We start from the raw sequence: 27,405 nt of genomic DNA, 5'->3' as shown, positions 1-27,405 counted from the left end.
ACCTTTTCCAAAGCTTCCACATCCTTCCTAAAATGAGGTGACCAGAACTGCACACAGTACTCCAAATGTGGCCTGACCAAGGTTTTGTACAGCTGCATCATCACCTCACGGCTCTTAAATTCAATCCCTCTGCTAATGAACGCTAGCACACCATAGGCCTTCTTCACAGCTCTATCCACTTGAGTGGCAACTTTCAAAGAACTATGAACATAGACCCCAAGATCTCTCTGCTCCTCCACATTGCCAAGAACCCTACCATTAACCCTGTATTCCGCATTCAGATTTGTCCTTCCAAAATGGACAACCTCACACTTGTCAGGGTTAAACTCCATCTGCCACTTCTCAGCCCAGCTCTGCATTCTATCTATGTCTCTTTGAAGCCGACAACAGCCCTCCTCACTATCCACAACTCCACCAATCTTCGTATCATCTGCAAATTTACTGACCCACCCTTCAACTCCCTCATCCAAGTCGTTAATGAAAATCACAAACAGCAGAGGACCCAGAACTGATCCCTGCGGTACGCCACTGATAACTGGGCTCCAGGCTGAATATTTGCCATCCACCACAACTCTCTGTCTTCTATCGGTTAGCCAGTTTGTTATCCAACTGGCCAAATTTCCCACTATCCCATGCCTCCTTACTTTCTGCATAAGCCTACCATGGGGAACCTTATCAAATGCCTTACTAAAATCCATGTACACTACATCCACTGCTTTACCTTCATCCACATGCTTGGTCACCTCCTCAAAGAATTCAATAAGACTTGTAAGGCAAGACCTACCTCTCACAAATCCGTGCTGACTATCCCTAATCAAGCAATGCCTTTCCAGATGCTCAGAAATCCTATCCCTCAGTACCCTTTCCATTACTTTGCCTACCACCGAAGTAAGACTAACTGGCCTGTAATTCCCAGGGTTATCCCTATTCCCTTTTTTGAACAGGGGCACGACATTCGCCACTCTCCAATCCTCTGGTACCACCCCTGTTGACAGCGAGGACGAAAAGATCATTGCCAACGGCTCTGCAATTTCATTTCTTGCTTCCCATAGAATCCTTGGATATATCCCGTCAGGCCCGGGGGACTTGTCTATCCTCAAGTTTTTCAAAACGCGCAACACATCTTCCTTCCTGACAAGCATCTCCTCAAGCTTATCAGTCTGCTTCACGCTGTCCTCGCCAACAATATGGCCCCTCTCGTTTGTAAATACTGAAGAAAAATACTTGTTCAAGACCTCTCCTATCTCTTCAGACTCAATACACAATCTCCCGCTACTGTCCTTAATCGGACCTGCCCTCGCTCTAGTGATTCTCATATTTCTCACATATGTGTAAAAGGCCTTGGGGTTTTCCTTGATCCTACCCGCCAAAGATTTTTCATGCCCTCTCTTAGCTCTCCTAATCCCTTTCTTCAGTTCCCTCCTGGCTATCTTGTATCCCTCCAGCGCCCTGTCTGAACCTTGTTTCTTCAGCCTTACATAAGTCTCCTTCTTCCTCTTAACAAGACATTCAACCTTTCTTGTCAACCATGGTTCCCTCACTCGACCATCTCTTCCCTGCCTGACAGGGACATACATATCAAAGACACGCAGTACCTGTTCCTTGAACAAGTTCCACATTTCACTTGTGTCCTTCCCTGACAGCCTATGTTCCCAACTTCTGCACTTCAATTCTTGTCTGACAGCATTGTATTTACCCTTCCCCCAATTATAAACCTTGCCCTGTTGCTCGCACCTATCCCTCTCCATTACTAAAGTGAAAGTCACAGAATTGTGGTCACTACCTCCAAAATGCTCCCCCACTAACAAATCTATCACCTGCCCTGGTTCATTACCAAGTACTAAATCCAATATGGCCTCCCCTCTGGTCGGACAATCTACATACTGTGTTAGAAACGCTTCCTGGACACACTGCACAAACACTATCCCATCCAAACTATTTGATCTAAAGAGTTTCCACTCAATGTTTGGGAAGTTGAAGTCGCCCATGACTACTACCCTGTGACTTCTGCACCTTTCCAAAATCTGTTTCCCAATCTGTTCCTCCACATCTCTGCTGCTATTGGGGGGCCTATAGAAAACTCCCAACAAGGTGACTGCTCCTTTCCTATTTCTAACTTCAACCCATATTACCTCAGTATGCACATCCCCCTCGAACTGCCTTTCTGCAGCTGTTATACTATCTCTAATTAACAATGCCACCCCCCACCTCTTTTACCATCCTCCCTAATCTTGTTGAAACATCTATAACCAGGGACCTCCAACAACCATTTCTGCCCCTCTTCTATCCAAGTTTCTGTGATGGCCACCACATCGTAGTCCCAAGTACAGATCCATGCCTTAAGTTCACCCACCTTATTCCTGATGCTTCTTGCATTAAAGTATACACACTTTAAGTATACTGCATGTTCTTCCTGTTTCTGTGTGGGTTTCCTCCCGAAAGATGCGCTGTTAGGTAATTTGGACATTCTTAATGCTCCCTGTGTGTACCCAAACAGGCGCCGGAATGTGGCAACTAGGGGCTTTTCGCAGTAACTTCACTGCAGTGTTAATGTATGCCTACTTGTGACAATAATAAAGATTATTATTATCTCTAACCTTGGGTCTTCCCCAACCCCCACATCTGTTCCATAAAGACCAATATCGCCTTCACTGCCCTGGACGGATTCAGGCTTACTTGACCTCTCCAACTGGGGATCTAAAAAGCAATTGAAGTCCCTGCCCAAAATTAGTTGGTGTGAATCCAGATCAAAAATAAAAGCCAGCACATATTCATAAATGCAGTATTATCCCAGTTCGGTGCAGACATGTGAACTATGACCACCAACGCGCATGCCAATGACCCTTTAACTATTACATACCTCCAGCTTGGTTCTGCCAATATTTTAGCAGCTGAAAAAGATACTCTCTTGTTGAACAACACTGCAGCCAACCCCTGAAGCCCTACCATCAAAATGGTATATCTGTCCCACCCAGACCTTCCATAACCTTGTTTGGTCCTTGATCCACAAATGGGAATCCTGCAAAAACACATCAGTCTTCAAACTCTCAGGTACGCAAACACCAGTGATCATTTTATTGGGCCATTTAACCCCCTTACCTTCCAAATTATCATCTGGATAGGGGACCTCTCAACCCCGACCCAGAGTCAGCCATTCCCATCCTGTGAATTAACCCAGCAGCAGCTCAACAAGTGCCGGTACCAGGCCCACAAAAGGTGGCCACCATTCCCACCACAAGACCAAACAATCCTCTCAAGACTAGAACAAAGACAAAGAGTTAGTCACTGTCAGCAGTCTACCCCTCCCAGAACCATACCACCTAAACAAACAAAGACTTCTGTCCTCCTCCACCCACCCCCCACACACCCACACCCAGCCCCAAACAAAAGAACAAAAATCCTAAATTAATTACTTTACCCAAAAGTAATGTGCAACAGATACCCCCACTTGTCCGTTCCCATTAACTAACTTTGCAGCTAGCAGGGTGACCCCTGCCTAGAGTAAAACCAGAAATAATAAATATACCGACAACCAGTCACCCACCCACATCCAGTTTTCATACAAAAGGGTAAATCACCATCGGTCATGTGGGAGTCTTTCAAGCGACAGTTGATTAGGATTCATGAAAGTCAGGTTCCTGAGAGAACGAAGGATAAGTGTAGGAAGTTTAGGGAGCCTTGGATAACGAGTGATATTGTGAACCTCGTCAGAAAGAAAAAGACAGCTTTTGTATGATCCAGAAGGGTGGGGACAATCGAAACCCTTCAGGAGTATGAAGAAAGTAGGAAGGTACTTAAGCGGGAAATTAGGAGGGCTAGGAAGGGTCATGAAAAGTCCTTAGTAAGTAGGATTAAGCTGAATCCCAAAGCTTTTTATTCATATGTAAAATGCAAGAAGGTGGCCAGAGAAAGGATTGGACCGCTTAAGGACAGTGGGAAGAATCTGTGTTGAGCCAGAGGAAATGGCTGAGGTACTAAATGAGTACTTTGCATCAGCGTGCACCAAAGAAAAGGACTTTGTGGAAGATGATTCTTGGGTACGGTGTGTGGACGGTATGCGTCATGTTGACATTGTTATGGGCCAGGGTCAGAGAACCCCAAAGTGTATCATGGAGTTCACCTGACCCACAACTTTTAATAGATTGTGGTATGGGGAGCACACGGCCTACTCTACAGGTGTGGTACAGCAGAAATGGAAAAGTATTTTTTAAAGCAATACAATGTTCATTCTATGAACTCAAGTTAACCTTTTTAAAACATAGTGAACATCTTAGCAACCATTCATTCAAATACAACCCCCAAAGAATATAAGACTAAGTAATCCTAAAGCTGTCATTTTAACATCCATAAGACTTCAAAAAAAACAAAACACTTTTAACAGAAGCATATCAGGTTAAAGTCACTACCGAGAACTGTTATTAGTTTTAAATCACCAAAGGATCGATTTATAGTTTTAGATTACATAGAGAGACTCTAATACACCTTCTGGCTGTGATTGCAGCTAACCAGCTCTGAAAACGAAATTAAAACACACCCTGCAGCAAACAGCCTAAAACAAAAGCAAAAAGCTGACAGACAGCCCAGCTCGACCACTCTCTGACGTCACTGCTGTAATAAATACTCATTTCTTAAAGGTACTCTCACTACAGATATTTATATGCAAACCCATTTATAATCACCCATTTCTAAAAGGTACTCTCACATGACATCAAAAAGGAGATGGTACTGGGTCTTTTAAAAGACATTAAGGTAGATAAGTCTCCTGGACCGGATCGGATTTACCAGAGAAAACTGAGGGAAGCAAAGGAGGAAATTTCTGGGGCCTTAACTGACATCTCTGTATACTCATTGCCGACAGATGAGATCCCAGAGGACTGGAGAATAGCTAATGTGGTGCTGCTGTTTAAGAAAGGTAGCAGGGAGCAGCACAGTTGCGCAGTAGTTAGCACTGGGACTATGGCGCTGAGGACCCGAGTTCCAATACCGGCCCAGCGTCACTGGGCCAATCCACCGAACCTGCACATCTTTGGGTTGTGGGGGTGAATCCCACGCAGACACGGGGAGAATGTGCAAACTCCACACGGACAGTGACCCAGGGCTCGGATTTTAACTTGGGTCCTCAATGCCGTAGGCAGCAATGCTAACCACTGTGCCACATGCCGCCCCATGCACATTGCTTTTGTAGAATGCGGCCTTGGCCTTGTTGAATGCCGCACATCTCCCAGCCGGTTCCGCTCCCATGTCTTGATTTTTGCCAGGATACTGGCACTGACTTGCATGATGCATGGTGGCAGTGGTTAGCAATGCTGTCTCACAGCACCAGGGACCCCAGTTCAATTCCGGCCTCGGGTGACAGTGTGGAGTTTAGACATTCTCCCAGTGTCTGCGTAGGTTTCATCCAGGTGCTCCGGTTTCCTCCCACAGTCCAAAGATGTACGGGTTAGGTGGATTGGCCATGATAAACTGCCCCTTCGTGTCCAGGGATGTGCAGGTTAGGTTATGGGGTTACAGGGATAGGGCGGAGTGGATTGCTGGGCGGACCAGGGTTGAGTGCTCTTTCAAAGGGTCGGTGCAGAGCGAAGGGCCAAATGGCCTCTTTCTGTACTGTAGGCATTCTATGGTTCTACCCTCCCCGTGTGGCCCTTCCATTTATAGTCTCGATGGCCTTTTTACCACCTCAGGACAAGTTTCTTTTCTTGGTAACTGCGGGACCTATGATCACCCATGGTTTTTCAAAAATTCATTCACGGGATGTGTGCATCGCTGGTTGGGCCAGAATTTGTTGCCCATTCCTATTTTCTCTTCAGTAGGTGGTAGTGAGTTGCCTTCTTGAACTGTTGCAGTCCTGGAGGTGTTGGTACACCCACTGTGCTGTCAGCGAGGGAGTTCCAGGATGTTGCTTCAGTGACATTGAAGGAACAGCGATATATTTCCAATGCAGAGTGGTGAGTGACTTGGAAAGGACCCTCCAGGTGGTGGAGTTCCCAGGTTATCTGCTGCTCTTGTCCTTCTAGATGGTAGTAGCCTTGGGTTTGGAATGTGCAAGGAACCTCGGTGGGTTACTGCAGTGCGTCTTGTAGATGGTACACATAGCTTCCACTGTTTGTCAGTGGTGGAGGATTTGAATATTTGTGAAAGGGGTAGAAATTAAGGGGGTTGCTTTGTCCTGGATGGTGTCGAGCTGCTTGAGTGTTGTTGTAGCTGCACTCATGCAGGCAAATGGAGAGTATTCCCCTGCGTGCGCATGCGTGTCGTCGGGTACGGGCGGGTGGTCGGGTATACGTGTGGGGTCGGGTATACGTGTGTGGTCGGGTGTGTGGTTGGATGCGTGTCTATGCGCGTGATTGGATGTGTTTGGTTGTGTTGAGTTAGTTGCCCTCGATTGCTCGCCTTTGACCTGCTCTGGTAGTCACATTAATATGGCTTGCCCACTTCAGTTTCTGATCAATTTGCAACCCCAGGAAGTTGATTGTGGGGGATTCAGTGGTGGTAATGCCTTTGAATGTCAGGGGGCGGTGGTTAGATCCTCTCTTGTAGGAGATGGTCTTTGCCTGCACTTGTGTGGCACAAATGTAACTTGCCACTTGTCAGCCCAAGACTGGATATTGTCCAGGTCTTGCTGCATTTGGACATGGTCTACTTCATTATCTGAGGAGTCACAAATGGTCATCTGCAAACTTATGATGGAAGGGAGGTCATTAATGAAACAGCTGAAGATGGTTGGGCCTATGACACTAACCTGAGGAACCCTTGCAGTGATGTCCTGGAGCTGAGATGATTGATCTGCAACCACCACAACCATCTTCCTTTGTGCCAGGTATGACTCCAACCAGCAGAGAGTTGCCCCCCCCTGATTTCCATTGATTCCAGTTTAGCGAGGACTCCTTGATGCCATACTCGGCCAAATGCTGCCTTGATGTCAAGGGCAGTCACTCTCAACTCAGGCATTCAGCTTTTTTGTCCATGTTTGAACCAAAGCTGTAATGAGTTCAGGAGCTGAGTGACCCGGGCGGAACCCAAACTGAGCATATGTGAGCAAGTTATTTCTGAATAAGTGACGCTTGACACAGCACCATTGTTCACTCTTTCCATCACTTTGCTGATGGACAGTAGACTGATAAGGCGGTAATTGGCTCAGTTGGATTTGTCCTGTTTCCTCTGTACAGGACACATCTCAGCAATTTTCCACATTGCCGGGTAAATGCCAGTGCTGTGGCTGTACTGGAACAGTTTGGCTAGGGGTGCGGCAAGTTCTGGAGCCCAAGTCCTCAGTACTTGGTTCACCAGATCGGGCTTCTACCTGAGCAACTGCCAGTCCAATTTGGGAGGGGACTGCAAGCTCCCCCTCCCTACCATATTCCCAAACATCCTGGACATGTAGTCTGTAGGATTTTGGCCCTCCAGCAGTCCAATGGGGCTGGTTTAGCTCACTCGGCTAAATCGCTGGCTTTTAAAGCAGGCCAGCAGCACGGTTCAATTCCCATACCAGCCTCCCCAGACAGGCACCGGACTGTGGCGACTAGGGGATTTTCACAGTAACTTCATTGAAGCCTACTCGTGACAATAAGCGATTTTCATTTTTCATTTCAATGATTCTCAACTTTTGCTGTCTGGAGCGGTTTTCCAGATTGTCAACCTTGGCCTTCGACGCTTTATACCCGTCAGTCAGCATCGCCATCTCCGCTTCCAAGGAAACAATCCGGTCACTCTGGTTTGAGAATGCCACCTGCACCCCTTGTATCGCCACGCCACCTCCGCCCCTTGTATCACCACGCCTTGCTTGTTTACCTTCTGATCCATCTTCTTCAAGGCCACACGGATGGGGTCCAGAGCCCTTCTATTTCCTTCTGAAGGTTCTCAAGAGGCCGCCTGCCGCTGCTTCTTGAATTCCTCCATCAGGAAACTTGCCAGCTCTCCCACCGTCTATGGAGAGGCCAACGTCGCAGCAGGAGCCTCTGCCATTTTCTCCACCAAGAAGGTTTGTGGAGCTTCTGAATCCAGTGACAATTATTTGCCTATCTGCTGCCGTGTTATACTTGTTGGGCATTCACTTTATGTGCCTTATCACATCAAACTTTCCCCCCAAACATCACCTAAAAACTGGGCAAAAAGGGCCAAAAGCAAAGTACCCTGGCAGGAGCCACCGCATGTGCAACTGCTCACCACAGAACCGACACCGGAAATCCCGAATTCCTCCATTTCAACTGTCTTTCCTCCTCTTTTCCAGACTCTCAGACCGAAATCAGTAACATCCTCCACTTGCTCAACAGATCCCACGCTCTAGCTTTCTCCTTTTCCCATCCATTCCTTCTATACCACCATCCTCCAGGAGCCATCCATTCCTTCTCTACTACCATTCTCCATGAGGGTGCAAGAGCTCTCTGCTTCTTCCTTGCAAGGAGGCCGAACCAGTCCACAGCTCCCACCACCTTTTTCCACCTCACAGAACTGGTCCTGATATTGAACAGCACCGCTAAAGAATTTACCGTTGATTAATACAAAGAACAAGACGTGTTAAAATCAAGAACCTTTTCTCCAAATAAAAGGAGTCGCCATGAGAACCTGTCTCAGTCCAATCTATGTATACCTTTTTTGAGGAGACTTGTAACATTCTTTGTTCAAGTACTACTCATGACCCTCCCCACATCCTTCCCTCTTGAAATTGAAAAAATTGCTTACTGTCAAGTAGGCTTCAATGAAGTTACTGTGAAAAGCCCCTAGTCGCCACATTCCGGCGCCAGTCTGGGGAGGCTGGTACGGGCCTCTGTGTTCTGATAATTGGTACAGTGCTGTTTCCTGCTCTCATTCCAAAATTGTTACTTTTTAAAAAAAATTGTTTCCTACGACTTCACACCTTCCACCTCCAACTTTCGGTCTCCATTTCTGGGGATAAACAATCAATCAATATATAACCCCACTGACTCCAACAGCCATCTTCAGGACTCCCTTCCACCTTGCTCTAGGGAATCTACTTATTTCACCCAGTGGGAACTTCAGGACACTTCATGGTCTCTAGTTTCAGTTCAGGAATCTGAGCTTGAGGAACAGCTGCAGTTGCTGCAGAGTATCAGGGATGATGTGAGTTTCCTCATTTATGCATTCCAGGAGGTGGTCATGCTGCAGTTAAGTAGTCAGAATAATAAGTGGGTAGCCACCTGCAAGAGTAGGAAGAAGCAGGTAGCACTTAAAGGTGTGTGCCACTCTGGATACTCAGCATTAGAGACTGCCGGAAATGATGATACCTGAAGGATTTTATCCCAGACCATGGCACCAATAGGCAAAAAACTGAACAGGAGGGAGCAAAACATAGAAAACTAGTTTTTAAATAGAACATTCCATAGTTGAAGGCATCATGAGTCCCATATGGTGTGCTTCTTCTCTGGTGCCAGGGTAAATTACATCATGGAGAGGGTGTAGAATATTATGTAAGGGGAAAGGAGTGTGCTAGAAAATGTGGTGCACATTGGTACCAACAACAGAGAACAGATATTGTGGTACTAAGGTCAGATTTTCAAGAGCTACAGAGGAAGTTATTTCTTATCAATACAAATAATGAGAAATTACAATGGAGGCAAAGTTTAACGTGAAATTAAACTAGTCAAAAAGAATAAAGTGAGTGCATTGGACAGTAATAAAGTATTATCATACATTAGATAGGAGCAATGCAAGAAGGGCTACGAAGAATGAAAAAACAGGACTACAGCGCTTGTATGTAAAACACACTAATAAGGTTGGTGAGCTACAAGCACAAATAGAAGTGTGGAAATTATGTATTGGCACTGATGGAAATATGACTTAAAAATGGTGAGGACTGGACACTTAATATACAAGAATATCGTTAGGAAATAGATAGTTTAAGTAACCTATATTTCAACTGCACGCGTTACAAATAAAGTAGAGGTTTAATTCTGTGATTCTGCATTTGTGTGCCAAGGATCAATAATTTCAGTTTCGTGTCATGTTAAACAAAAGTACCTACAAGAAGCCAGACATCCTTGGTCACCTTAAAGCTGGTGACCAGGGGCTGAACAGCTGGTTTGTAATGCAGAACAAGGCCAGCAGCACAGGTTCAATTCCTGTACCGGCCTCCCCAAACAGGTGCCAGAATGTGGCGACTAGGGTCTTTTCACAGTAACTTCATTGAAGCCTACCTTGTGACAATAAGTGATTATATTATCTTAATACAGACTGTGAAGCAGTGGTGTGCTTGTAAATACTGTGGAAATTTAAAAAAAAATTAAATTGTAGGAAAGGAGAGTCAAGTTCAAGCTGGTACAACATAAGGTTATCAGGATTTCTTTTCTTCTCAGATGAAATGATCAGAACTTGAAATGAACTTCCAGGCATAGATGGAGTCTCTGGGATTATTTAAACAGCAATCAAATGCAGTGTACCAATCTATTGTTCTCAAACAAAGCAGGTCAACCCATTGTGGGTTGCACACTGGCCCACGACTGTCTCTATTCATCATCATCTAGGTAGGGTGTTCAGGCATTTGGAAAGTCGTGATAACGTATTGCAAACATTTTTCACATTTTTATGACTAAAAATTATATCATGCTTTATGAATATGAATTAAAATTACTTGAACTTTTGGTCATTGAGGTAACCACTCTCCAAGCTAATTTAACCCACTTCTCTAAGTGGGCTCATGGAATAAAATGAATCATATATGTAAAAACTACAAAGGATCTGTTACACTCACAGCTGACTCGTGGTGAATTATTTCAAATTATTTGGTGTCTTGCAAAAACAGTAAGAAAATCTCCTTTGAAAGACAGTACTTTATTTAATGAGCATAATGTCAAAGTGAGCAAGGCGGCACAGTAGTTAGTACTGCTGCCTCACAACGCCAGGGACCCGGATTCAATTCCGACGTTGGATGACTGTGGTGTTTGCACTCCCCGTGTCTGCGTGGGATTCCTCCAGGTGCCCCAGTTTCCTCCCACGGTCCAAAGAGGTGCAAGTTAGGTGGACTGGCCATGTCAAATTGCCCCTCAAGTGTCCAAAAGGTTAGGTGGGATTACAGGGATAAGGTCAGAGCATGGGCCTATGCAGGGTGATCTTTCCAAGGGTCGGTGCAGACTCATGGGCCAAATGGCCTTCTTCCACGCTGTAGAGATTCTATAATTCTAACCGGAGGCTGAAATTTCCAGACCTTGTGATGGTGAGTTTGTAGGCGAGGAGAGCCAGAAATAGGGGGTTGAGGAAGGGTAGGAGGGCATATTGTGATGACTCCCTAATGCATTCTTACTGCAGGGGAGAAGGGAGGATGGTTACCAGGGACAGGCTGGGAATTGTCCCCACTCCACAGGGATAGACATCCAATTATGCTGTTGTGCAAGGTTCCATGAGTGGTTATTTTATGGCCTTGTCAGTGTTTTTCTGCAGGCAGAGTGGCCCTCTCACCATCTCAATGCAGACAACTTCCCTGCGCACAAAATCTGAAGAATAAGCATTTTGATAAGGAAATCTCAAGACTGCAATTTCATTGGCTGTTAAAATTTTTAAGCCACTGAGTGATGGATTTAAAACGTCATTTTCCCTGCTCAAGAATGGTAGGAAGTTATCCCTCCAAACTTTTCCCTACATGTTTCTTGCATTCAATTGGTTGACAATCTTGACCAACCGTCTTTATTATAGCACCTGTGGACATGACCAATGTCAGCAATAATAGATAATATGTTTTCTTTTAAATCATTTTTGGGATTGTTAACAAGGCTTGCATTTATTATCCACCATGAGTTACCCTACAAAGTTGATCATGAATCCAGTTTTTGAACCATTGCAGTCTGTGTGGTTTTACTGTTTGTAGTAGTTTAATCAAGAACTCACCAAAGCTCCTCAGGCACACCTTCCAAACCCACGACCATTACCACACAAGGACTGCATAAAGGAAGATGATTGTGGTGGTTTGAGGTCAGTCATCACAGTCCCGGGACATCACTGCAGAATTCCTCTGGTCCTAGACCCAACCATCTTCAGCTGCTTCATCAATAACCTTCCTTCCATGCAACACAAGGTCAGATGTGGGGACGTTCGCTGATGATTACACAATGTTCAGCACCATTTGCGACTCCTCAGACGCTGAGGCAGTCCATGTTGAAATTCAGCAAGACCTGGACAATATCCAGGCTTGGGCTGACAAATGGCAAGTAACATTGATATGTATGTCCCTGTCAGGCAGGGAAGAGATGGTCGAGTGAGGGAACCATGGTTGAGAAGAGAGGTTGAATGTCTTGTTAAGAGGAAGAAGGAGACTTATGTAAGGCTGAAGAAACAAGGTTCAGACAGGGCGCTGGAGGGATACAAGAGAGCCAGGAGGGAACTGAAGAAAGGGATTAGGAGAGCTAAGAGAGGGCATGAAAAATCTTTGGCGGGTAGGATCAAGGAAAACCCCAAGGCCTTTTACACATATGTGAGAAATATGAGAATGACTAGAGCGAGGGCAGGTCCGATTAAGGACAGTAGCGGGAGATTGTGTATCGAGTCTGAAGAGATAGGAGAGGTCTTGAACAAGTATTTTTCTTCAGTATTTACAAACGAGAGGGGCCATATTGTTGGAGAGGACAGCGTGAAGCAGACTGATAAGCTCGAGGAGATACTTGTCAGGAAGGAAGATGTGTTGCGCGTTTTGAAAAACTTGAGGATAGACAAGTCCTCCGGGCCTGACGGGATATATCCAAGGATTCTATGGGAAGCAAGAAATGAAATTGCAGAGCCGTTGGCAATGATCTTTTCGTCCTCGCTGTCAACAGGGGTGGTACCAGAGGATTGGAGAGTGGCGAATGTCGTGCCCCTGTTCAAAAAAGGGAATAGGGATAACCCTGGGAATTACAGGCCAGTTAGTCTTACTTCGGTGGTAGGCAAAGTAATGGAAAGGGTACTGAGGGATAGGATTTCTGAGCATCTGGAAAGGCATTGCTTGATTAGGGATAGTCAGCACGGATTTGTGAGGGGTAGGTCTTGCCTTACAAGTCTTATTGAATTCTTTGAGGAGGTGACCAAGCATGTGGATGAAGGTAAAGCAGTGGATGTAGTGTACATGGATTTTAGTAAGGCATTTGATAAGGTTCCCCATGGTAGGCTTATGCAGAAAGTAAGGAGGCATGGGATAGTGGGAAATTTGGCCAGTTGGATAACAAGCTGGCTAACCGATAGAAGACAGAGAGTTGTGGTGGATGGCAAATATTCAGCCTGGAGCCCAGTTATCAGTGGCGTACCGCAGGGATCAGTTCTGGGTCCTCTGCTGTTTGTGATTTTCATTAACGACTTGGATGAGGGAGTTGAAGGGTGGGTCAGTAAATTTGCAGATGATACGAAGATTGGTGGAGTTGTGGATAGTGAGGAGGGCTGTTGTCGGCTTCAAAGAGACATAGATAGAATGCAGAGCTGGGCTGAGAAGTGGCAGATGGAGTTTAACCCTGACAAGTGTGAGGTTGTCCATTTTGGAAGGACAAATCTGAATGCGGAATACAGGGTTAATGGTAGGGTTCTTGGCAATGTGGAGGAGCAGAGAGATCTTGGGGTCTATGTTCATAGTTCTTTGAAAGTTGCCACTCAAGTGGATAGAGCTGTGAAGAAGGCCTATGGTGTGCTAGCGTTCATTAGCAGAGGGATTGAATTTAAGAGCCGTGAGGTGATGATGCAGCTGTACAAAACCTTGGTCAGGCCACATTTGGAGTACTGTGTGCAGTTCTGGTCACCTCATTTTAGGAAGGATGTGGAAGCTTTGGAAAAGGTGCAAAGGAGATTTACCAGGATGTTGCCTGGAATGGAGAGTAGGTCATACGAGGAAAGGTTGAGGGTGCTAGGCCTTTTCTCATTAGAACGGAGAAGGATGAGGGGCGACTTGATAGAGGTTTATAAGATGATCAGGGGAATAGATAGAGTAGACAGTCAGAGACTTTTTCCCCGGGTGGAACACACCATTACAAGGGGACATAAATTTAAGATAAATGGTGGAAGATATAGAGGGGATGTCAGAGGTAGGTTCTTTACCCAGAGAGTAGTGGGGGCATGGAATGCACTGCCTGTGGTAGTAGTTGAGTCGGAAAATTTATGGACCTTCAAGCGGCTATTGGATAGGTACTTGGATTAGGGTAGAATAAGGGAGTGTAGGTTAACTTCTTAAGGGCAGCACGGTAGCATTGTGGATAGCACAATTGCTTCACAGCTCCAGGGTCCCAAGTTCGATTTCGACTTGGGTCACTGTCTGTGTGGAGTCTGCACATCCTCCCCGTGACTGCGTGGGTTTCCTCCGGGTACTCCGGTTTCCTCCCACAGTCCAAAGATGGGCAGGTTGGGTGGATTGGCCATGAAAAATTGTCCAAAATTCTATGATTAACCTAGGACAAAAGTTCGGCGCAACATCGTGGGCCGAAGGGCCTGTTCTGTGCTGTATTTCTCTATAAACTCTATAAACATTTGCACCACACAAGTGCCAGGTAATGACCATCTCCAATAAGAGAGAATCAATCACCCCATGATATTCAATGGCATTACCATCACTGAAACCCACACAATCACCATCCTGGGGGTTACCATTGACCACAAATTGAAATGGACTAGCCACATAAACACTGTGGCTACAAGAACAGGTCAGAGGTTAGGCATTTTGCAGTGAATAACACACCTCCTGATTCCCCAAAGCCACTACCTAAAAAGCACAAGTCAGGAGTGTGATAAGAACATAGGAATTAAGAACAGAAATAAGCAATTCAGCCCTTTGAGCCTGCTCCGCCATTCAATCAGATCATGGCTGATCTCTTCTGGCCTCAAACCACCTCCCCATGTGATGGAATACTCTCCACTTGCCTGGATGAGTGCAGCTCCAACAACACATGACGTTCAACACCATCCAGGACAAAGCAGCCTGCTTGATTGGCACATCTTCCACAAGCATTCACTCCCTCCGCTACCGACGCACAGTAGCAGCAGTGTGTACCATCTGCAAGATACACTGCAGGAACTCACCAAGGCTCTTTAGGCAGCACATTCCAAACCCATGACCACTACCATCAAGAAGGACAAGGGCAGCAGACACATGGGAACACCATCACCTGGACACTCCCCTCCCAAGTCACTCACCATCCTGACTCGGAAATATCTTGCTGTTCTTTCACTGTCCCTGGGACAAAATCCTGGAGCTCTCTCCTTACTAGCACAGTGGGTTTACCCACAGCACATGGACTGCAGCGGTTCAAGGAGGCAGCTCACCACCACCTTCTGAAAGGCAATTAGGGATGGGCAACAAATGCTGGCCTAACCAGCCACGCTCACTTCCCTTGAATGAGTTTTAAACAATTGGATAGTTGCCAAGTTGTTTCAGAGGCCAGTTAAGTTACTAACTGACATTGGTGAGAGACTGGAATCACATCTGGTCAAACGGAGTGTGGATGGCAAGTTTCCTACTGACATTGGTGAACCAGTCAGGTTTTTACTTGAAAATATCTGAAAAATATTACTTTGTCTTTTAGAATACAATTAAATATGCCGTATTCGATTATGTGAAATGGTATCATAACTTATGTCTCAAACATCGACATGATACACTTTCCAGTGGCTCTGGCTTCTATTATTTTACCAATTCAGAAAATAAATTCCACAATCCATTTATAAAGCAACAAATTGCCTGTTCATATTCTGCCAGTCTGCTGATATTATAGGCTAAATAGTTGTCCGGTTTGGAACAAAACTGCAAACGACGCAAAACTTCTGCCAAAACTGGAGTGGCTTTCACAATGAAGTCGTTTATTTCTTTAACAGAACAGCAAAGCCCTACAATTTCCAAACACGTTTTAGTCCCGTACTTTGGGATATCGAAGATCACCCCACAGAAGACCCATCTCATATTTTGACATTTACCACATCTGACATTTGCCAAGTAAGTAACGCTCCCGAATAGTTTTATAACGGTTCGTTCAAAAGCTTTCCCACTAAATTTTCTGTTAGTGGGGGAGAACTGCGCCTCAACCTCATCTTTTTCCACCCTGTCCGAGAGTGACATCAGATGCAGAAGAAATCCTGGAAAGTTTGACGTTGGGGGGGCGGAGGGACAGTGCCCAGTACTCACCCTCTCTCTCTCTCGGGTCAAAATGCTGGCAAAGCGCCTACATGGTTAAAGGTGCCATTCCCTCCTGGCTAGACCCTCGGGGACGAAGCGGCGAAGGAAACTGTTGCTGGGAGGGGGGGGGGGGGAGTGTAATGGGTCAGCTGCAGCGTTGCTCGCGCTCTCTCCATCACGCGCAACCAGCGTTGCGCACCAGACGAGAACTTTCCCACACTCGAGCTCGCGAGCTCATCCACCTGGTGGGGGTGGGTGAGGGGAGGGGCGAGAAAGCGGGCTCCGATTGACGTTCGCTTTCATTAATCGGCCGGCGGAAAAGAGCTCACGGAAGTGCTTCCAAGCCAATAGGCGTTGGGCGAAGGCGGGACCTCGGTCAGAGAGCTCGAGCGGGGAGGGGCTAGGGATTGAGTGACGGTTGGACGGGAGGGCCGTTTCGTCGTTATCTCTCCCCCCCCCCCCCCCCCGCACCATTCACGCACGCAGCTGTTGGCAGCTTTCCCTCGTGGAAGCGGCTGGAGTCGGGTTCTTTGCAATGAAAGCGCTTTTCTAAACGACGCGGATAACATTGCTTTGGTTCTTAAACAGTAGAGTAGGCCTGCCACCCCCAGGGGTCACATTTGTCAGGGGGAAGCACATAGCAGGAGAGGCCGAGCCACTTCCAACTTTGGTCGCCTTCTCAGCGTTTTGAAATAATTTGAGGTGGAGATGGTTCAGAAGAAGAAGAAAGACATCCACGTTGGGCGAATTGTTCTCGATGAGCGTGAACTGGCGAGGTTGCGATGTGAGTAAACACTTGTTTGTTGCAGCAGAAACTACTGGGTAGCAAACACCGGCTTTCCTCAATGTGCTGGAGAAGCGAGCTGATCCTTCCTAGGCCGCAGAGGTACAAACTGGAACCCAGGGTAACATCTACACAGTTCAATAAAAACCCTGATCCTGACCTCGGAGCCGGCGGATGTTTAGCATCCATCCACCAATGAAGCAGCAGCACTTTTCAAACCGAGCCGACAACCAAGAAATCGGAATAAAGTACTGTTGCACCAGGGCTCCCAGCCCGACACAATTTGGACAACCCTGATGGAGAGCTTGTCTGCAAATGTATTAAGTGGAATAAAATGCAGTTTGTCCTGAATCTGTAACACTAGGGGTTCAAATGATGTAATCAGACACTGGTATATAAATCACACCAAAATGTGGCAAAACTCAATAGCTCTGGCAGCAGAAGTGGAGTTATTGAAGTTGAAATGTTAGCTCCATTCTCTTTCCACAGATGCTGCCAGGCTTGCAGAGCTTTTCTAGCACATTCTGTTTTTATTTCGGATCTACAGTATTTTTCTTTTTTTATACTGGTATAAAGCACAAAGTGTAGAAGTCTGAAACAAACAAAAAGCTGGACAATCTCAGCAGGTCTGACAGCATATGTGGAAGAAAACGGAGCTGACGTTTGGAGTCTGGATGACTTTGTCAAAGCTGGTGTAGAAGACTGGTTTACCCTCAACTGAAGTACCTTGTCTAATTCTAGTCATTGCAACTGGAAGAATATGAAGGCCATCAAGAGATTTACGAGAATGGTTCCAAGGATGAGGGAGTTCAGTTATGTGAATAGCTTTGAGAAGCTGGGACTGTCCTCTTGAGAAGATTGACCGAGGTGTTCAGAATCCAGACGGATCAGGGCAGAGTAGATGGGGAGATACTTTTACCACTGGTGGAAAGGTCAAGAACCAGAGGGCACTGATTTAAGATGAATGGCAAAAGAACCAAAACTGGCACAGGGAAAAATGTTTTTATGCCATATGTTAGGATCTAGATTTCATTGCCTGAGAGTGGTGGAGGCAGATTTAATTGTGAGTTTCAAAAAGGAATTGGATAATCACCTTAAAGTTTAAATAAAATGCAGGGCTACTTGGAAAGGACAGGGTGGGACCAACTGAGTTGCTCTTGGGAGAACCTGCATGGACATGATGGGTCTAATGGCCTCCTGTGCTATAACCATTCTTTGATTCTAAAATATGATGCCAAAATTTTGAGAAATGCTTATACATTTCTAAAGTGCCTTACAATAGTAAATTATTTTAAAGTGCAACTGCTGACCGAAGCAGTTGTGGCAGCTCCCTTATGCATGGCAAGATTTAAAAAAAAGGAAAGGGATGAACTCATTAATCTGTTTTTTGGCAATGATTGGAGCTTTTGGCCAACATTCCTCCCTTCAGAAGTTGTTAATTGTGTCATGACATTTCCAATGCACCTGAACCATTTAGGACAGGCAGTTAATTCAATGCCTCATCCAAAGGGCAGTACTAAAAATAAAGCCACCTGTCAGTACTCTTGCAGGTCTGGTTTAAATCCTATACAAAGAACAGCACAGGAAGAGACCCTTCATCCCTCCAAGCCTGCGCTGTTCATGATGCCTGTCTAAACTAAAATCTTCTACACTTCCGGGGTCTGCATTCCTCTCTTCCCATCCTATTCATGTATTTGTCAAGATGCCTCTTAAATGGCGCTATTGTATCTGCTTCCACCACCTCCCCGGCAGTGCTTTTCAGGCCCTCACCACTCTGTAAATAAAACTTACCAAACACATCTCCTCTAAATCTTCCCCCTCGCACCTTAAACCTATGACCTCTAGTAATTGACTTTGCCATCCTGGGAAAAAGCATTTGTCCATGACACTCAATTTTGTAAACCTCTATCAGGGCCCTCCTCAACCTCTGTTGTTCCAGTTAAAACAATCCAAGTTTATCCAACCTCTCTTCATAGCTTAGACCCTCCAGATGAGGCAACATCCTGGTAAACCTCTTCTGTACCATCTCAAAGCATCGCATCCTTCTGGTAGTGTGGCGACCAGAATTGTATGCAATATTCCAAATGTGCCCTAACTAAGGTTCTTTACAGCTGCAGCATAACCTGCCAATTTTTATACTCAATTCCTTGACCGATGAAGACAAGCATGCTGTATGCCTTCTTGATTGCCTTGTGTCGACCGCAAACTTACTAATCAGACCAGCTACATTTTCCTCCAAATTATTTATATATATATATATATATTACTAACAGCAATGGTCAAATTTTCTTGTAAGGCTTGGACACAAAGCTTTGATAATAGTTGAAATGGTATTATAATTTTTACTCTTTGCAGCTGATTATGATATTGTTTCAGGTCACTACAAATCACTTGAGTTTTGCTCCTGGATTTTATAACATTGTGAACTAATTGAAGATGTTACACAAGAAATAAGTTTTTTATTTGGAGAAGCTGATGCGTTTCAAAATTTAGCTCTGTAAATGGTCTCATGTCTGCATGATTACAATAAAACATTTTGAGTAATGTATACTCTGTTGACAAAATGCCGAAGAACAAATAAACATGCAAAATGCGTTTAACCCTGTCCCCACTGTATTATTGAAAAAATGATTGCTCTTTTTTCCCTCAGGTACAACAACTGGTGAGGAGAATGGTCTTGCAATTCTGCTGCTGGAATGTGCAGAACTCACTGATGGAATACAACAACTGCAATTACTGAAGAAGGTACAGTCTTACTTGCTCCTTCATTCAGAATTCATTACAACCACTTCAAGGAGCAACAGTAATGGACAATTGTAGTGACGTTACTAAAGATATCTTTTATATTTGCAGAAAGAAATGTTAAATCTTTTCAACCTTTTCTGTGACTTTTAAGCTGTTGCTTCAAAAAATGCTAATAGCCTTTTTCAAATCAAAGCCAGTATTTCAATTTCAGCACCATTAAATAATAACTGTAAATGCAAATAAACCATTCCAAATTTAGCTCAGAAATATTTGGATTTAATGAATGACTTGTAACAAATCGAGTATCTCACACAAGACAGAAGATCACCAAGGTGCTACATGTAACAAGCTTTATGACTTTTTCTAGAATTTCTGAGCTCAAAGTCTTCAAGTCATTTTTGGAATGAGCAGAGAGGATGTGTGCATCAGGTGTTTTTGCCAGTTTTCAATTAACATCCAATTACTAATGATTGTTGGGTATCTATTCCTGGGTGCTGATTTCTTGGACTTATGATGGCCAAATACTCTCTTAGACACCATACAACATTTCCATTACTTACATAAGACCATAAGAAATAGGAACAAGAGTAGGCCATATTGTGTTTGGTCTATTATACCTAGCAAAGGAATCCACCAAACACCTTGACTTGTCCAAACCAGGATCTTTATTGAATCACATGTGGTAAGACAGCAATCTGTTACAGAGCAGGTTATCATGGAGTTTCTTTGTACTCCTCTAGAACTAAACCTAGCACCACTGTTCACCTGTATGTCTTACTACCAGCCTCCTGAAATGGCGCTGCAATGTGGCGACTAGGGGCTTTTCACAGTAACTTCATTTGAAGCCTACTTGTGACAATAAGTGATTTTCATTTAATTTCCTGCAGGCATCTGGTGATGGCCGGATGTGTCTCCACTTATATGGGAGTCTGTGGTCACATGACCATGGTCTTGCGTCCACGTGGTGTGCCTACACCGCCACCTACTGGTTGGAGATCGCACACCATCCATCTATGATATTGCTTACAGGCATATCACCACAGGCCATTTGGCCTCAAGCCTGCTTCACCATTCAATTGGATCACAGCTGAGTTGACATTCCTCACATTCACTTTCCTGCCCTTTCTCTTAACGCTTGATTCCCTGACTGATCAAGAATCTGTCTATCTCAGCCTTAAATACACAATGACTCTGCTCCCACAGCTCTCTGTGAAAACCAATTCCAAAGACACTCAACTCTCTGAGAGAAGAAATTTCTCCTCATCTCAGTCTTAAATTGGCACCCCTTTATTCTGAGACTACGCCCCCTGGTCCGAGATTCTCCCATGAGGGGAAATATCCTCACAGCATTTACACTGAGTAGAAAGGAATTTAGTGTGCGGATTAGTTGCCCGCTTAAGGGCGTTCATTAATATCTAGTTGCTTGGCTATATTTTATAAGAAAACGCACTTGCTAAAAGTATGATGGGATACTTGGCTATATTTTTCTCTGCTTTCTGTACAAACTCTTGGAAGGTCGAATGTTATTTACAAATGCTTCAGCTGCAGCCTTTTTCTACTGACAATCTGCTTTAAAATTGTTTTACCCAGAGACAGAAAACATACTAGATAACTCATGAAGAACATTCCCAGGGTTTGTTTTGTGTAAACATGGCCCGCGGAAGCCTGTTTTTGTCCTTGAGATTGTTTATTTCATGGTATAAATATATGCTCTTAATATTGTAGGGTAGGGTGTTTGGAGTGGCCTTCTGACCATTACAACCCCTCCACGATTCTTGTTCAAATAAAGTACCTGAAACGAAGCTTGAAGCATCTGACTATCTTATTTCCACGACACACTATTAAGGCCCTTAAGAATCCTATATGTTTGAATGAAACCAGCTCTTATTTAAATTCCAATGAATAGAGTCCCAACCTGATTAACCTTAGCTCATAAGACTATCCCTCCATACCGGGGGTCATCCTCGAGATGTCTCCAATTAAATAATATTTTTCTTTAAATAAGGGGACCAAAATTGCTCACAGTACAATTATTTGCGCTGCTAAGATATGCTAAGTCTTTGCCTCTCTCACCATGTCTAACTTCTGCCATGCTATCAAGAACAACGTTTTCTTTTTTTTTTCTACCATATATTCTCTTGCATTAGGATTTTAAAAAATGTTACAATCATTCCATTATATGGACACATAGTGACACAGACATTTTGACAGTTTGAATAACTTATTTCTGGGATTTGCAAAACGTGCCACTCAGCATTTGGTTTCGGTAAAGCCACAACGTGACATTATGCCTCTTTCAATTTAAAAATATCAATAGATTTAATTGAATTTTCATTTATTTGATAACTGAACTGAGCCAAATTTGATTTAAACACATTTGTCAGGGGCCTTTATTGTACTGTTAAAACTTCAATTGTTATTTTTGTAAAATCTATAATTTCCACAAACTTATTACTTTTATGTTTTTTCTTTGAATTTCAGATTGGCATGTTGTTACGAAAACTAGGTGGAGACTCTGTAAATAATTCACAGATTGACATCTGTTTGGAGATATTGGTTAGAATTTATTGGGATCAGGAATCCAGAAGCCCCTTGAAAAGAGCAACAGTGAGGTACCTCCTGCTTTCAATGCGTTTACAAGAGAAACAAGAGCCCTGTTGAGATCTGCTGAGTCAATAAATGCACCATCTGGTGTGAAAATGCACCATCTGGTGTGACATGAGCCATGGGAGGAAATCAGGATTTTACATCTTTCTAATCCTGTGAAGTAATTTCATAGAACAAAGCCTCATTGATGCCTCTGATATTATAGCTTTGTTCTCCAGCAAGACACCCATATCTTTCATTTTATTCCTAAGACTCCCTAGAATTCCAATATTGAATCATTTTTCCCACACCCTTTAATTGAGTTTGTCATTATTTCTCTATTTTGTAATCACCACTCTGCCTTCCTACGTCTCCCTCCTCCTTTAAGACCTGAAATCCACCTCTTCGACCGAACGTTTGCCCACCTACAATGACAGTGTCAATTTCTATCTGATTATACTCCTGTGAAACACCTTGGGACAATGAAATTGCTGCATGAGTGAAAGTTATTGTACAATGGATTGTTTCAGCATCAAAAATATTATTTTTATAAATATCTAGATGTAAGATAGGTTGAAAGAAAGATGTTTACCATAAATCCTAAACAATTCTGAAGTAAAGTACCATCCATTACGGAAATCTGAAATAAAAACAAAATGCTGGAAATGCTCAGATCAGACAGCATCTGTGGAGAGAGAAACAGGAGTTAATATTTCCGGTGAATAACCTTACATCGGATGTTTATGTTCTGACGAAAGGTTATTGATCTGAAACACTGGCCAGAATTCTCTGGTTGTTGCGATTCCCGTTTCCCGCAGGGTGCGCAACCCACCAGCGGATTTCACAGCGGCGTGGGGTGGTTATAATGGGAAATCCTATTGACAAGTGGCGAGAAGATAGAATCCCACCGGCAGTGAACAGTGCGCGGCCGAAAAATAAGCAGCTGGGGAACTGGAGAATCCCGCCCATTATCTCAATTGCTCACTGACGTTGCCCGAACTAAGCATTTCTGGCATTTTCTGTTTTTATTATATAAGCAATTCATCACTTTGCCTTATAATTATGAAAAAACAATTGTCTTAGAAAGTTATTTGACCTCTGTGGGCAAACAATGGGAGATCAAAAGATAAAGAGACTGGTAGACAAGCTTTTGAAATAGGAAACACGGCTTTTATACAAGAGTTCGGAAGGCTTTAGCCGGGCTCAAAATCAAATGCTGGTGAGAAGCCAGAAAACATATTTTTGAAGTCAGCTTACTGACGTGGGGATGCGTGGCATGTCCTTATTTTGCATAATTGTGCAAATATAGATTGTACTATTTGAATCAAGTGTATGTTAATTATAGCAATTGAGGTTAAGCATGTACCCCAGGTTAATGGCATTGATTGGTTAGCTATTTAAGCATGTATAAGGAGACACTTCCCCAAAGTGGTATAATGCTCCAAAATAGTATAAAGAGACACTTAATGACACAGATGTGAGTCACACTAGGAAGAATATATCTGTAATGATTCACTTTGTGACTAAATCAATATCAAGTTAAGATTGGCTCTGGTTCCCTCCTTCTCCACTGGCTATCAGCGGTGTGACAGTGTAGCCCATTTTGACCGTCGTTTAAAATATTCACTGTACTGTGAAATAGTGTCTATCTTGAGTAGGAACTTGTGAATGAACAATAAGCATATCTGGTCCGGATCATACAAATAGTATCATAGAATCTACGGCGCGGATTCAGGCCCTTAGGCCTAAACTGGTCCATGCCAACGTAAAAGCCCATCTAAGCTAACCCCATTTGCCTGCATTTGGCCCATATCCCTCTAATGCTACTGTTATTTCTCTGGGTCCATGTGCAAGAAGATCTCGAGTAGTGGAAGCTACTTCCCTTAAAAGTATTGCTTTGGTTCACCTGTGGGGAGCAACGGACACCACTTTATCTGAGCAAATGTCAAATCTGAAGTTGGAATAGTTGTCATGTTTGCATTGTCTTAAGGAATGACTGTTAACGTTTGCAACTGTCAAATTTGTCAGAAATTGTCATTGTTCATGTTCTAATTTTGAATTACACTTTAGTGAAGGATTGTCAAAGGAATTATATTGTGTGGTTTGGGAAGTTCTACTTAAATTAATTTCCACCCTTGAGCCTAGAGTATGCTAATATTTCTTCCATCAGTAGGGAATGTAATGTTGTCATTATTGTGACTAATCTAATTTAAATTTACAGTTTCTATTTTCTTTAGATTTAAATTTTACATTTCTGTCTGAGAGTTAGCCAGGTATTCATACAGGATGTGATTCAACAATGTACCTCGTCACGAATATCTTTTGAGCTGCCACATTTGATACAATGTACATTGTTTGTCCAGTTAATATGGGACAAATAATTGAATGAAAACACTTGTGTAGCGGCAATATATATGAGGCTTGTTGAGTTGTATTTGTTGTTTCCACATAAAGTAGGTTTTGTGCAGCATTTAAATATTTAAAAACAAAGCACACCCACACCAAGATATTTATTTTCAATATTTTCATGTAAAAGGCTTATTAAAACTCAGCACCAATGTTCTTTTGCAGTGCACTGAGCGGCATTCCTGAAAACCTCAAGGAAAAAGTGATTAGCTGTCTCGTCAATTGCCTGAGGAAAGAACTGTTGACAGTGGATAAATCCCATGTTAGGAAGGTGATTGATTCCATTGCAGCGTGTATGGAGAATTTTAGCCTGGGTAAGATTGATCAAGTGCATGAGCTTGAAAAATTTTATACTTAGGACTTTACATGGCCTTGTTAAAATTTGATGCTCCTTATACATCTTGCATTCTTTGGTGGGTATGTCGTTGACTTGTGCATAGACTTGGCTTCCTTCTAACTTCTATACATTAAGTAGCCCATCATGTCTATTGGTTCTTTGCTTAAAGCAATCCATATCTAATTCTACTGTTCTACATTTCTCTTTGTATCCTTGCTTCAAATGTTTATCCAGTTGTCCTCAGAAATGTAATTATCTCTGACTCTAACACTTTGTGATAAAGCAGCCCCCTGTGGGATGACTTTCCCCCAACCTGACTCCTTATTCTTTTTCCTTGTGATAATTTAAAATTGAGCATTCCAATTCACTTCCCAACAAATGGAAATATTCTTTCTTATTTCTTCTATCATAAAGTAATTAGGTTTTGCTCCGCTTTAGGTTTTAAAAATCTGAAGGTTTTAGAGAAAGGAAAGGCTGATCTGAGATCCTGGAGATGAACGAACAGGAAATTGCATGATAAGATTTGACATTTTTCATTTCTAATTGTGGTGCATGTTCAATAAAGTAACCACTCTGATTTGTTTTCTACCTTCACAGGTGAAAAGTGCATGCAGTATGTTTATCTGGAGGGTAGGTTGTTGTGTTTTGTATTTTGATTTGAAAATTGTTCTCTTACACATGTCCATTTTATTTTGTTGCAATCATCCCACTTTCCTTGAAGAGGAAAGTCTTGACTTTCCATGTGCAACACAGTGTGACGCTTGTCTTCAGTGTCAAGCTGATTAATTTAACCACATTTTCTGTTGGTTCAATGACCTAACTCGAATACTTGTGACCACTAATGGACAGTTAAGACTAATTGAAAAGCTTTATTTTGCGGGCGGGGATTAAATTTGATTTTGTAACAAATTTGGATTGTTAATAGCATAGAGATTTCAGCAACATTAGTTGTTTGTTAAAGCAGTGTGAGCATTTACATTTTATGTAAATTGACTAGCACTACCTTATTGCTACTTGTGCAATAGCTGCTTGTAATCTGGATTGGATATCAATGTCTTTTGTGTCCTTGTTTCTTCAATCTCACTGAAAGGACTGAGGCTACCAAAGGCAAATTTTGATCTGAATTGGAAACTGCTTAATTCCATAGTAAAGTGAAATGCAGAGAATAATAGATGCAATCAGTTGCTTTCTTCAAACAATTCCACTTGTATCTGCACAATTATACAAAATAAAGAACGCGTGCTTCTACACCCACTTCAGTGGGTTATTTTAGTTGCTTAATCAGAATTATCCTCTGCAGTCGCAGGGAAGAAGCATTGACCAATGCATTTGTCACTGTCTGTGTGGAGTCTGCACATTCTTCCCATGTCTGAGTGGGTTTACTCCGGGTGCTCCGTTTTCCTCCCACAAGTCCCAAAAGACTTGTTAGGTGAATTGGATATTCTGAATTCTCCCTCGGTGTACCCGAACAGGTGCCGGAATGTGGTGACTAGGGGCTTTTCACAGTAACTCCATTGCAGTATTAATGTAAGCCTACTTGTGACACTAATATAGATCCTTATTGCCTTTTGTAGCCTTTTGCCATTTGCAGCTCCATCTTCAAAAGCCGGACTGCCTTCTTGCCTTTGTTCTTAAAAACACTGTCTGGGTGCGATTTTCCAAAAGTGAACAAAGGCTCCTAGCAAGTACGTTTAGCCACATGTTTCCCGGCGCTTGTAGTGCCAAAAACACATGGCTATTCAATGCGACTCACGTATAAGTGGCCTGAACGGGGATCATGCGAGGCCGCACATTGCACCATTTTGTACAGGGTAGCGAGAAATCAGGACGGCATTGATAAATGGTGGCCTGATCTACGAGGCCCCCAAAACGATTTCCAGCCTCCCTTCCAGTCCGAATGCACTATGGGAGGGACCCCGGCAGTGCAGTGCCAACCTGGCACCCTGGTGGTGCCTGTGCCACCTGTCAACACCACCATGGCACCTTGGCATTGCCAGGCTGGCACCCAGGTGACAGTGCCAGGGCACCACCCTGCCGAAAGGGAATGCAGCTTGGGGCCTCCAATCCCCTGGGAGACCTGTACGTGTGCAGTCCCCATTTGTGGGGACCAGTGCTGAATGGCGCTTGCCGGAGGTCTCTGAGGCGATGGGAAGAATCCCAAAGGCTCGGGTACCTCGGGAATCTGCACATTTGAGTCAGACTGGCTGTCTCGCTCTTAAATGCAGCACGGTAGCATTGTGGATAGCACAAATGCTTCACAGCTCCAGGGTCCCAGGTTCGATTCCGGCTTGGGTCACTGTCTGTGCGGAGTCTGCACATCCTCCCCGTGTGTGTGTGGGTTTCCTCCGGGTCCTCCGGTTTCCTCCCACAGTCCAAAGGTGTGCAGGTTAGGTGGATTGGCCATGATAAATTGCCCTTAGTGTCCAAAATTGCCCTTAGTGTTGGGTGGGGTTACTGGATTATGGGAATAGGGTGGAGGTG

At 43.9% G+C, this 27,405-nt stretch overlaps 2 protein-coding genes across 5 annotated transcripts in view; one reads left to right on the top strand and one right to left on the bottom strand.

The window, feature by feature from the left end:
- Positions 1-27,405, bottom strand: part of plekhh2 (pleckstrin homology domain containing, family H (with MyTH4 domain) member 2) — a 390,052-nt gene that overhangs the window by 170,750 nt on the left and 191,897 nt on the right. Inside the window, exon 1 of one of the 4 annotated variants that reach the window (XM_038812963.1) lies at positions 16,079-16,286. The exons of 1 other annotated variant lie outside the window; for it this stretch is intronic. The gene's annotated coding sequence lies outside the window, so the exon portion shown is untranslated. Of the gene's footprint in view, positions 1-16,075; positions 16,287-27,405 lie in introns of those variants that run through there. 2 more of the 4 variants (XM_038812954.1, XM_038812944.1) reach the window with 2 other exon arrangements.
- LOC119974222 (thyroid adenoma-associated protein homolog) overlaps positions 16,493-27,405 on the top strand; it is a 570,459-nt gene continuing 559,546 nt past the window's right edge. Inside the window, 5 exon segments of the mRNA XM_038812984.1 lie at positions 16,493-16,850; positions 19,501-19,595; positions 22,077-22,207; positions 24,753-24,901; positions 25,522-25,554. Of these exon segments, the coding sequence (XP_038668912.1) occupies positions 16,775-16,850; positions 19,501-19,595; positions 22,077-22,207; positions 24,753-24,901; positions 25,522-25,554 (484 nt within the window). The 5' untranslated portion in view covers positions 16,493-16,774.

Source organism: Scyliorhinus canicula, chromosome 1 (genome assembly GCF_902713615.1).
Source record: "Scyliorhinus canicula chromosome 1, sScyCan1.1, whole genome shotgun sequence".
Classification (NCBI taxonomy): Eukaryota; Metazoa; Chordata; class Chondrichthyes; order Carcharhiniformes; family Scyliorhinidae; genus Scyliorhinus; species Scyliorhinus canicula.
The sequence above is the reverse complement of the archived record's forward strand: the minus strand, read 5'-3'. Positions and strand labels throughout refer to the sequence as shown.